The 12,618-nt window shown below is 35.4% G+C and overlaps 2 protein-coding genes across 2 annotated transcripts; one reads left to right on the top strand and one right to left on the bottom strand.

The window, feature by feature from the left end:
• Positions 1-2,427: 2,427 nt before the first annotated feature.
• On the top strand, positions 2,428-7,079 carry LOC132717845 (uncharacterized). The gene is made up of 5 exons (XM_060701419.1): positions 2,428-2,575; positions 3,233-3,380; positions 4,278-4,378; positions 4,957-5,098; positions 6,395-7,079. The coding sequence occupies exons 1-5, from the start codon at positions 2,527-2,529 to the stop codon at positions 6,522-6,524; spliced, it is 570 nt and encodes a 189-aa protein (XP_060557402.1). The 5' UTR covers positions 2,428-2,526; the 3' UTR covers positions 6,525-7,079.
• Positions 7,080-8,043: 964 nt separating this feature from the next.
• Positions 8,044-12,471, bottom strand: LOC132717844 (protein rolling stone-like). The gene is made up of 4 exons (XM_060701418.1): positions 12,194-12,471; positions 9,797-10,031; positions 9,248-9,358; positions 8,044-8,616 (listed from the first exon to the last, which is right to left on the bottom strand). Exons 1-4 carry the CDS (start codon positions 12,284-12,286, stop codon positions 8,207-8,209), a joined length of 849 nt encoding a protein of 282 aa, XP_060557401.1. The 5' UTR covers positions 12,287-12,471; the 3' UTR covers positions 8,044-8,206.
• Positions 12,472-12,618: the final 147 nt, after the last annotated feature.

The following is a 12,618-nucleotide window of genomic DNA, read 5'->3' as shown; positions in this document are numbered from 1 at the left end:
GAAGATTTTTAAGTTTTTACTATATGCATATAGGGAAAATCAATGACCTCCTGGGGCGGGGCCAATTTTGACCCCTGGGCTTTTATTTGAACAATCTTGGTAGACACTCATTAGAAGATGTTTCATGCTTAATATCTTAGCTCTAGCTCTTTGGGTTCTTTAAAAGAAGATTTGTTTAAGTTTTTACTATATGCATATAGGGAAAATCAATGACCCCCCTGGGACAGGGCCAATTTTGACCCCAGGGCTTTTATTTGAACAAACTTGGTAGACATTCATTAGAACATGTTTCATGCCAAATATCTAAGCTCTAGCTCTTTGGGTTTTTTAGAAGAAGAATTTTTTAGTTTTTACTATATGCATATAGGGAAAATCAATGACCCCCTGGGGCGGGGCCAATTTTGACCCCTGGGCTATTATTGGAACAATCTTGGTAGACACTCATTAGAAGATGTTTCATGCTTAATATCTTAGCTCTAGCTCTTTGGGTTCTTTAAAAGAAGATTTTTTTTAAGTTTTTACTATATGCATATAGGGAAAATCAATGACCCCCTGGGGCGGGGCCAATTTTGACCCTAGGGATTTTATTTGAACATTCTTGGTAGACGCTCACTTGGAGATGTTTCATGCCAAATATCTAAGCTCTAGCTCTTTGGGTTTTTTAGAAGAAGATGTTTAAAGTTTTTTCTTTTGGTTGCCATGGCAACCAGAGTTCTGCATGGAATGGTATTCTTTGAACAACTTTGTTAAGGCTTCACACAAGGAACATCCCTGTGAAGTTTCATTATGATCTGCCTTATGGTTTCAGAGGAGATGTCGTTTGAAAAGTGTGAACGGACAACGTACGACGGACGACGGACGAAGAGTGATCCTAATAGCTCACCCTGAGCATATGCTCAGGTGAGCTAATAAAAATCCGGACTAAAAATTGATGCGTGAAACTCAACGCACTTTCGACTTTTTTTTAGATATTATTTCCTACAGATTGTAGGTTGTCACGCACAGATTTTAATGTTCTGAGCACGTGTTTAGCAACGGAAAAGACTGATCCGTCTTCCTAGATAACTAAATTTATTCAAAGGTGGCCAGATAGCACAGACTGGTATATATCTGTAGGATGATTCTTGGCTCTGGTGGAAGAGATAAGCCCTTTTTAAGCCCCGCTCCTTTTGATACATGTATGTCTGATAGTACCGTCATTATAAGGAGCTCTCAATAGGTTTGTATATACATTCTACTTCATTTTACATTACTAACTAAAACTCTGTTTCTAAGTTCAGTAGTTTGTAACATCAATGACGTTGAACAATTTTTCTGTAAGGAACAAAAGTTCCATTGGATATGTGACCATGACTTATATTACGCTCAATTTTATATTAACCGCAGTAGCATTATGGTCTCGTTGTGAATGGAATTTAAAATATGCATTTTATAAACTTAATTAATGTGAATTCGTAATATGTGCAATTGTGCACGAATGTCACTTTCACTTTGGGCTCTTTTGGATAGACTTCATTTAGCCTGAGTTCATTTGGAGTTTTAAAAATAAAGTTATTTAAAAATTTAAGCTTAATATGTAAGGAAAAAAACATGACAGAATAAAATCCATTAGCCTAACCTTTAGTGGCACGAGAATTAAGTATGCGTGTCACAAAAATGTTTAAATAAAATATCAGCATTTTTACTATTAGAGCTAAACATTTTGTTTCCTTTCATAAAAAAAGAACATGCACATGTATATCAATCTAAATTGATATAATTCATTTCTAAAAGGTATGACCCCGTGGATTTGTCATGACTATATCACATTATGATAAAACAACAAAAAAATCATACTTTGCTTGTATACGTGTATTAATTAGTGCATGAACAAACGCGCTAACGGCTGACGTCTGTGAGCTTATCTAAGTTTAGAAAAAAATGTCCATACTGTGTGCCATTTTGTACAGTTAAAGCCCGTCGCCAAGTAGAAAATTATTTTGAGCATCAAATCATATTCTTAAAAATAAAACGCCAAATAAATGTACATGTAATGCTTTTGAAAACGTTGTAAGCGCTTAGAAAATAGCGTAATAATTCATGCTATACAAAATTGATATGTTGTATAGAAAATAATTGACGAATAGATTATTAATAACTTATATTAATTAACGAACGCTGAATTTAAATATTTGCAATAACACAATCACGTGTTAGCTGGCGGGTTTCTGCGTTTAGTGAAAGGTTGGGCTCCCATGAGGAATATATGTATCGGAGTACAATCCGAGTTACCCTCGTTACATATACTAGCAAAAAGTACGCACATTGTGGTGACAATATCAATATACCGATAGCCATTATTAATTTTGATGAAATTAAACGGCGTATCTTAGATTATGAACTTTGATAGACATACCGTCGCGTGACAATAACTTGCGCACAATTGGTCCGCCGGTTGAGAAGGTCCGCATTGGGAGTTCATAGGAATAAATTCCGTTCCTACTGAAAATAAACAGCATAAGTTCTATAACAAGCAAACCGGTCAGGATGAGATCGCTCGTATTTGTGCCCAATGTGTTGATAATATTCGCTATTTGTAAGTATAGTTTACAAGATATATTTGCATGGAATCACATACTCTAAGTTAAGGGATTAGGATAAAATTAGCTTTAAAAAAACAATTTTGAACGAGTTTTGTCAATTTGAAAGTTTTGGAAAAATTCAAACGAACGGCATTTTCGGCTGATAACAAGAGAAATTGATTCCGGGAAACTAAAACTGATTCTTTTAAATTTTGCTGTTGTCATGAAACTGTATAGTGATGTCATTTTCAAGTTCAAAATTGTACACACTTGAGAAATAAAACCAAAAGACAAAATCAATGTTTATACATAGATATTAATATTTTAAATTCCTTTCGAAAATTAATAAAATAATTATCATACAAAATAATGTTCAGAACAATACAGTATTTTTGTCGGTCCTTTTATATAAGGACATATACAAACCATGCAGACAGTACCATTTGCACCGTCCAGTTAGCTCAATAGGTAGAGCGTTGGACTGTGAATGGGAAAATCTGGATTCGATTCCCGGACGGTGCGGGTCACTTTCGTTGTGATTGGTCATGAAATGTTTTCTACGATCATTCGCACTGTACCTCTACTCTGGCATGTTCGGAAGTTATCAGTATGAGTGTGACAATATTGTACGGACCATATACTCGCTTGTACTATAAAACATATAATTTCAGCACTACCTCATATTTCCGGTAGTGAGTGCGATCTGACTGGTGTTGACAAATGTGCTGGTTCCGCAACAGACCTGGTTCCCACAATTTATTTCAATCCGGCCAGCTCGGAGCTTCTTAGTGACATTAAAGAAAACTATTGCGGGAAAGGGTAAATATGATTAGCTTATGTATCACCTGATCGGTTCTAAAAATCTGAAATTTAGCCTCACATTAGCGGGGAATTTATCAACATTAAAGTCCTAAGACAGGTATAAAATCGGAAAAGGGGCTTTTAAAGACTACGTTCTCAATTTTGATATTATATGAACAAGCCTGCAAATAAATGGCGTTGACTGTTAGTAATCAAAATGCCTTGACCAATATTGTCATTGTCCTTACTTCCTTACTATGCATTTGACTAGAGTTCTACCAATACATCCCCATTAAGTCTAAATATTTTAGAAGTGAGCAAAGTTTTTTTAAAACTACCATATAATACAAAATGGCGCATTCTAAGATTACTTGATTGACAAGATTTGAACGTACTTTATAAAAGAGCGGGTTTGAGCGAATACAACTCTAATATTACAAAGATATGGTGGCTGATTTTGTACGCGTTTGTTCGTCGCGTTGGCGCTAGTGGCAGCACGACAAAGCGCCTAACGGAGCGTTGTCGCGCTCTTGTCTTGTCGTCTTGTCTCTAGCACGGCGCGTTGTCGTGAGGCGCGTTGTCTCAATATCACATTGTCGCTCGGTTCAAATTGAAGGACTGGCTTATAAGCCAAGCGACATCGCGACAACGCATCGCACGACAACGCGCCGTTTGGCGTGCCGCGCTAGAGACAGGACGACAAGACGACAGCACACCGTTTGGCTTCTAAGATTACTTTATTGGCAACATTTGAACCCGTACTTTATAAAAGGGCCGGTTTGAGCGAATACACCTCTTTTATTACAAAGATGTTATTTGTTTTGATTCTTTTTCTTTCTGTAACCGAGAAAATACATTGCACGTGTACATGATTTGTAGTCGTATACAACGAAATTATCTGTCTACAATCTGCAGGTTGGAACAATGCCTCCAGCATATGAGTGGTAACTGTTCACTGAACGCCCTCGCGCCCTACCAGACCCTCACCAACACAATTAATCTAATATGCCGTACTGGTAAGTTGTATTTTGATAAATATCATTTAATATGTCACACGAAATAAGTTCTTCCATATCGTTATATATTATTGCAGATAAGGTAAGTTGCGCTTTTGAAATACATCGTATACATAAACAGATATCTATAAGTTGTGCTTCCTGGAATAACAGATTCACATATATTTGACATATTGGTAAGTTGTTTTAACAACATATTGGTAAGTTGTTTTTACAGGATTACTAGTAATACATTCACAGATATTTGACGCAACGTTGTGTTTTTAAGATATTTGACATTGGTAAGTTGTCTATACAGGAATAATACATTTACTTGTATTTGACGCAGCGCTAAGCTGTGTTTTCACGAATAATACATTCAAATACTTATGTCTATGACGCGACGGTATAAGTCTTGTTTTTAGAAAACGTACATTGACAAATAAATGCCCTTTCGTAAGTTTTTTTTCCCAGGAATAATACATTTACTGATATTTGACCTAACTGTAAGTGTTATGTCCAATAACTAACATATTCTTAACTGTGTTTTATGGGAAATACTTGACTTTTATAACATATTTCTCTTGTCTGCTTTTCAGACATTGTTCAAAATCCGTGCCTAGCACGTGGTGACCTACAGCACGGATGCAGCTACTGTTTCCAGCTATTTAAAGTTGTCGTGGACAATGTTGTAGGTGACACTAGCCTTACATCAGACGAGCTAAATGCTGCACTATGCCGGTAGGCGTTTTTTAAAATATGTTTTTCTTTATATCTTAAATAGTACTTATAAAAGTCGTTTGAATACCACTTCGGTATACCACATCATTGTGACTGAGGGGTCGCCTTAAAGGGTTGAGGCATTAGAATTGCAGCCACCGTTTATCCCCGCGTGATCGCAAGAGGTGTTTGAATAACCGGAGTCTATATATCTCTTAGCTCCAGCAGGTGAGATGGTTTTGACGCCTGGTGATGTTTTAAGTTTGTAACACCAGAGGTTAGCCAAAATTATCTTTCATGCTCGGTGCCATATGACCTAAACTGTGTTAGTGCGCCGTAAAAGCTTTCTTTCTTCTAACATACTTTGAAATTTGAGAGTCCAAGATTTTTCAAAACTAAATTGTTTAACTAAAGCAGACAGCAAGATAGAGTCTAGTAAGATTATATGAGCCGCGTCACGACAAAACCAACATAATGGGTCTGCGACCAGCATGGATCCAGACCAGTCTGCGCATCCGCGCAGTCTGATCAGGATTCATGCTGTTCGCTATCAGTTTCTCTACTTGTTATAGTGTTTGTAAGCGAACAGCATGGATCCTGATCAGACTGCGCGGGCTGGTCTGGATCCATGCTGGTCGCAAACCATTACGTTGGTTTTGTCGTGATGCGGCTCATATAGATTTACACGTTATCTTTGATCTGTTGGAAATGCCTTATTAGTCTCATTTGGCAGAGTTTGGTATCTACGGACTTTGAGATAGTAAGCTTGAACCTAACGTGTGATAAATGAAATTCATTACAATAAGATTGATATAAGCTAAATAAATTTCCTTAATGCTGAAACAAGCGTTCCATGTTTTGATAATTTTTAATTGAGAAATTGGCGGGAAGAAGATATATGTACATCCGTTTTGCTCGCACCATGTTCAAGTCAATCCATCGATACAGGTTTCATACCTGTTCTCTATTTATAAATTGGAACCAGCATATGATTTAAAAATGAGCCGCGTCACGACAAAACCAACATAATGGGTTTGCGACCAGCATGGACCCAGACCAGCCTGCGCATCTGCGCAGTCTGATCAGGATCCATGCTGTTCGCTATCAGTTTCTCTACTTGTAATAGGGTTGGTAAGCGAACAGCATGGATCCTGATCAGACTGCAGGGATGCGCAGACTGGTCTGGATCCATGCTGGTCTCAAACCCATTATGTTGATTTTGTCGTGACGCGGCTCAAATGTTTACTGTCCGCAGGTAAAATTCTATTAGAAACACTCAGTATAAGCATGGAATAATATGTACTTTTTTCTTTTCAGGGCATATTATGACGTCAAGACATGTTGCATGGACGCTGCTCGGAGTATATGTGACACACGTGCCCAGGCTTATGTCGCCACTCTTCTCAGTACTACAACACGTGCAAACAGAAATGTGCTAGGTTGTTAACAAAAGAATAATAATACAATTAAATTGATAAACAGGTATAGATAAAAAACAACGTTTATAATCTGGATAAAATGCAGACATTAATATTTGATCACGCGGTCTGAGATAAACTCATCGTTGAATCAAATCTTACAAATATGTATAAGCTTAATGGTATATATTTGTGCAATGAAATTAACTTTTTATTTTAGTAAATCAAACTTAATATTGTAGCAAAACCAGCATTGTTATACGATATTTTCATTTTTTATTATCATAAAATTAGTTTCGTATTGCATGTACAATAAAGTAAGCTTTGTAAGAAAAAATAAATTTGCTCTATATTTCAATTAAAGTCACGTGATTTTATGATGAATGAATGAATGATGATAATCAACTTTATAATGAATTTGCGTTTTATAATAAAGAAATTTGCTTTGCATTCGTATTTTGACAAAATCAGGGATATATCTACATCATGTAGAAAATTACCTTTACATTATATGATATCGAAATTAAAATTTCATTAAAATCTAATGAACAACAATTTAATATTTGATAAAACCTGCTTATATTTATTATATTAGAGGATCTTCAATAAAACTAATTAAGTTCATTGTTTTGATAAAATTGACTTATAATTAGTCGTATTACCATTGTTGCTGTCTTGTACAATGTGAAATTGGTTTCTTTATGTACACATTATATTAAGGTCCCAATGGCAAGAAGGTAAAATTCACATTTGATTGTGTGGAATAAAGCTATAGAGCTTGTTCGCGAGTTCGACTCTCGTGCGCTCTCATTCGGAGCACCTCACCAATTACCCATAATGATATTTCTTTCCCGTATCGAGGCGTGGTGTGACCAATTTGTTTATGTTAACGCCGTTTCAAATAATTTACGTGGAAAAGAGGATATGAAGAACTATGTTCAAATAAACAGTAATTATAGGTACCTACTAACTGGTTATAATGGCTAAAAGTTATTAAACTGATGTTAAAACAAACAGACACATGCAAGGTGAATAGGCTGACATGATAATTTCGATGTATGACCAATAATTCGTCGCCACGTGCACATGGCGTAAATAATTCGATAAGTTAATTGTTCGTTAAATGAATCAATAATTCGATCATACATCTGTCCTTTCGGGGAAATAATTTAATAAGTCATTATTTCAACAATAAACAGCTTTACGTAGGGATTCAATTCACAATGAACTGTAGATTTCAAAGCGTTGCAGAACAGTAAATAGTTTAAATGCGAAGTGTTTCGTGACAACGGAAATTAATTAATGCATTCTTCAGACAATATACTGAATCATCAAGTGGTCTCTGGTGTGTATTTATCGAAAACAATTGACACTAAGGTTAGTTGTGATTGACAATTACTGAAAACTGACCAGAATTTAACCCGACGTGTTCGCGTGACATATGTTGGTCACCAATTGATTGTTATCATAACACACAATTCACTATTACGCTTTTCATGATGTTGCATGTTGTAATGGACTGATATTGATGTATTGAAAGTTGAACAATTATCTCATTGTAAGTTTATTAAAAAAAGAGAACATAAATTTATTACAAAATAATAATAATAATATAGTAAAAATACTTAAAGTAGAGTTAACATTAGTAAAGCATGATCAACAAAAAGGGCAAGTGTTGCTGCCACTATAAACCACGCCCATGCATTCGGACTCAATACGGGTACTGCGGTTTCATCTCCACGGTGCTGGGATCTCTTCGATACCTTGTCTCAATTCTGCAGCAATCACATTTCTCGTAGATTAACAATTTTAAACGATGAATTCCGTATAAGATTAAATGAACTACTGGAACAAGAATAAAACAGACTATTGCACAATATAAAAATGCCGTCCCAGGCTTACTCCAATCAAGAGGCGAGTATACATACGGGCTCCCATTATGGTTGGTTCCCCCGGCCAAATGATAAAACACAGTAAATAACGCATATACCATTCCGAATATTACTGAGAACCAGAAATGTAAGACACGTTTTGGCATTCCCGTGACGCTGATGTTTAAGAATACGTATAAAGAGTTAATTATGTGGGTTGCTATATTCACTGACGACATATCTTGTGATCCTGAAATTAAAAAGAATGATGTTACAAGTCAATCCTAGAGAAAATATACATGGTGGCTAATTTCAGACAATAATAATTGTCGTTTCGTATTGCCGTGCGAGAGTACAATACATTCAATCGTACGCACGACAATTCCAACAAAACGACAAAAAGATACGAATAAATGTACGCTCTATGGTCGTGTTCACAATTTAATGTAAATACCATTCATATCCTGTCGTGCACGTAATACGAAAGCAACAAACCACTTAATTAAAATGTAATTCATCGTTTTGTTTTGTTATGCGCTCCAATACGAAATTCCAAAGCCTTCTGGATCATTATGTTTGACACGCAAGCAACAAAGAAGCGTCCGTTCTGTCACGGGCGCTTATACCAATCCTTCAAACTTCAAAATGTTGTTCCAATCTTTCACGCCATGTAACATGTTAACACGACCTAAGCTTTAATAAACGTGGTTCTAGAATCTATTAAGCAAAACATTTGTCAAGTAAACATGACTAGCCTAAGATACTAACTATCCACAAAAAATGGCATACATGCCCATTACTGACTACTTATAAGTTTGATATTCTAAAGTTCTGTTAACTAATCTAAAGTCATACAAATGAAAGAAGTTATAAATAAATACCATCATATACGAGGCCCCAATACGCCAGTGATGTTGAAACGCTGATTACATTTCCAATGTTAAATAGACACCAGTTAGCTCGCATAAACCATGGTAACTCGACTTCTGTACCTACAACAATGAGCATAAAAACATTATGACTGAAAATAAGCATCAGCAACGACAAGAAAACTTTAATAAATTGATATTAACATTTTCGCGCTTCGTAACTTTCTTTTTTTCATCCCACCTTTTAAAGTTTCTAAAGTAACGGAAAGAACCAACTGTATCTACTATCGTTTACTTTTTTCTTCGTGAAATTGTGTCCTTTTTATTTCATTTAATTACATGTATATTATTTTATTTGTTTATTTATTTATTGTTGTAAAATTAAATATTTGATTTCTATATTGAAATCTGATTGATGTGCAAAGGATCATGTAGCATTTCAATCATCAGGCTAAAATAACCAATTTTGTAGAAAAAATAAGATAATAATATTCTAGTTCAAAATCTGACATAAACCTTGACTGGTTTACGGAATGTATTTTCCTCATTTATTAATTATACCTTCTCTGATATCCGTCCGCCTGACAAACACATATGTGGTCACTACAGCGTCCACTAATGTAGAGATGGTCAGTGAAAAATAAGCCCAGTCTGTGAGGAAGATAAACCACTTGACGTACTGACTACTGTCCTCCCCAGCCCACAGGTCAGCCTTAACCCCTGACACGATAATCCACGCCACGTGGTACAGAGCCCAGAATACCCGCCATATTAAGTATACTTTCTGGAAACCAAACTGAAAAAGAAAAGACTCTTGTTACCAACCAATACTGAGTACTGACCTAATCATTTAGGTGCTTTACCTACCAATATTGAGTACAAACCTAATCGTTTAGGTGCTTTACCTACCAATAATGAGTATAGACCTAATCGTTTAGGTGCTTTACCTACCAATATTGAGTACATTTAATAGACCGACGTTTAGGTGCTTTACTAAGCAATACTGAGTATAGACCTTATCGTTTAGGGGCTTTACTAAGCAATACTATGTATAGACCTAATCAGTTAGGTGCTTCACTAAGCAATACTATGTATAGACCTAATCAGGTAGGTGCTTTACCAATCAATACTGTGTATAGACCTTATCAGTTAGGTGCTTTACCAATCCATTCTATGTATAGACCTAATCAGGTAGGTGCTTTACCAATCAATACTGTGTATAGACCTAATCAGTTAGGTGCTTTACCAATCAATACTATGTATAGACCTAATCAGTTAGGTGCTTTACCAATCAATACTATGTATAGACCTAATCAGTTAGGTGCTTTACCAATAAATACTATGTATAGACCTTATCAGTTAGGTGCTTTTCCAACCAATACTATGTATAGACCTAATCAGTTAGGTGCTTTACCAATCAATACTGTGTATAGACCTAATCAGTTAGGTGCTTTACCAATCAATACTGTGTATAGACCTAATCAGTTTGGTGCTTTACCAATCAATACTATGTATAGACCTAATCAGTTAGGTGCTTTTCCAACCAATACTATGTATAGACCTAAGCACTTAGGTGCTTTTCCAACCAATACTATGTATAGACCTAATCAGTTAGGTGCTTTACCAATCAATACTGTGTATAGACCTAATCAGTTAGGTGCTTTACCAATCAATACTATGTATAGACCTAATCAGTTAGGTGCTTTACCAACCAATACTATGTATAGACCTAATCAGTTAGGTGCTTTACCAACCAATACTATGTATAGACCTAATCAGTTAGGTGCTTTACCAATCAATACTATGTATAGACCTAATCAGTTAGGTGCTTTACCAATCAATACTATGTATAGACCTAATCAGTTTATAGGTGCTTTACCAATCAATACTATGTATAGACCTAATCAGTTAGGTGCTTTACCAATCAATACTGTGTATTCAGGAGTTTTCAGATTAACCAGAGTTCTACTTTGTTTATATCTCCCATGACTACATTCCATGTAGGGTATATTTCTATTTAATTACTTTGAAACGTAGAAAAAGTTATTTATACACGACAGACTAGGCCCGGGAAGGTGATAACCGATTCACTGACTGAATATTAGACCCCCCCCCCCCCCGAGATCTTTAATTAGTTCCTACGTGTATTTTCCAGGTACCAATATGCATACAAATACATACAATTATTTCCATGAACGAAATTTTAATTATCATGCCATTTTTTTCTGATGATAAAACATAGCCAGACTTTGCTTTATCACAGTCGGCAGGTAATCTTATAAAGCTAAGTAGAGATCTATATCAATGTCAGGTGATTTTATAATTATATATAATTATCTATGTAGTAAAGAGATCTGTAAGACAACATAATTTATGCTGTGTATATTACACAGGTTTACTACATACATCCCTGGTGCCTTCATAACTTTAAAGCTTATATACCTGTCGTTGAAAGTAAAATAATCATTTTCGGTACTGACAATATATCAGACACGAGAGCATGGTAGCTCTTAGTCTGCTGGCGTTAACCGATTCTGTCCATGTGACCAGTGTAGACCAAGATCAGCCAGCATATCACCGATGATGGTCTGCACTGTTTGATATGGGGTTTGCAATTCAGTTAAAATTTCTTTTAATTTCCACATCCATAGCGTGATTAGGGTAAAAGAACATGAAAACTTTAAACGTATCTTAACACAAACAGATCTAAAGTTATAGAAGAGTAAAATGCAAATACAAATAGTCTGATTTCCGTCACTTTACCGAAATCATCTTTTCATTACCGAAATTGTGTTTAATGATCGTTCATTCTCTATAATTGTACATGACTTTGTACTATATGTATATATCCGTCCGTGTTCTTCAATAATTTAGTGTCCAAATTGGCGTAAACAAATATACCTAATAAATCGATAGAGAAACTAACTTAATAGCAAACAAACAGGTAAACAAACTTACTTGAAATTGGATGAAAGTTTGTGGATCTTCGTGCTGAAGAAGTAAATTCTTTACTTTAAATTCACTTTTACACCATTCTTTACACCCTGCCATTTTTAGTATAAATTCTCTTCCGTGTATTGCCTATTTCTCTTTTGATAATTTATACATATCCTCCTTTACAGCAAGTAAACAATAACATTCCGTATTAACTTAAATTTGTTGTGCAGCGCTGGACACGATCCAGCGACCACTTTTATTAAAGGACGGTTCAGTAGTTTATAACGAAGTTACCGCTTCGGTGATATATTTTTTGATGCGTCAGATAAAAATATATGATTATAAGTGGTGACCTAAATCCGATTGTGTTCCTTTAGCACAAGGAATGAAGAATAATTAAATAATACAACAAATGAAAATGTATATTTATAGTAACGAGGCCAGTT

Source organism: Ruditapes philippinarum, unplaced genomic scaffold (genome assembly GCF_026571515.1).
Source record: "Ruditapes philippinarum isolate M1 unplaced genomic scaffold, ASM2657151v2 ctg342_1_1_1_1, whole genome shotgun sequence".
In the NCBI taxonomy this organism is placed as follows: domain Eukaryota; kingdom Metazoa; phylum Mollusca; class Bivalvia; order Venerida; family Veneridae; genus Ruditapes; species Ruditapes philippinarum.
This window is presented reverse-complemented; position numbering and strand designations above follow the sequence as displayed.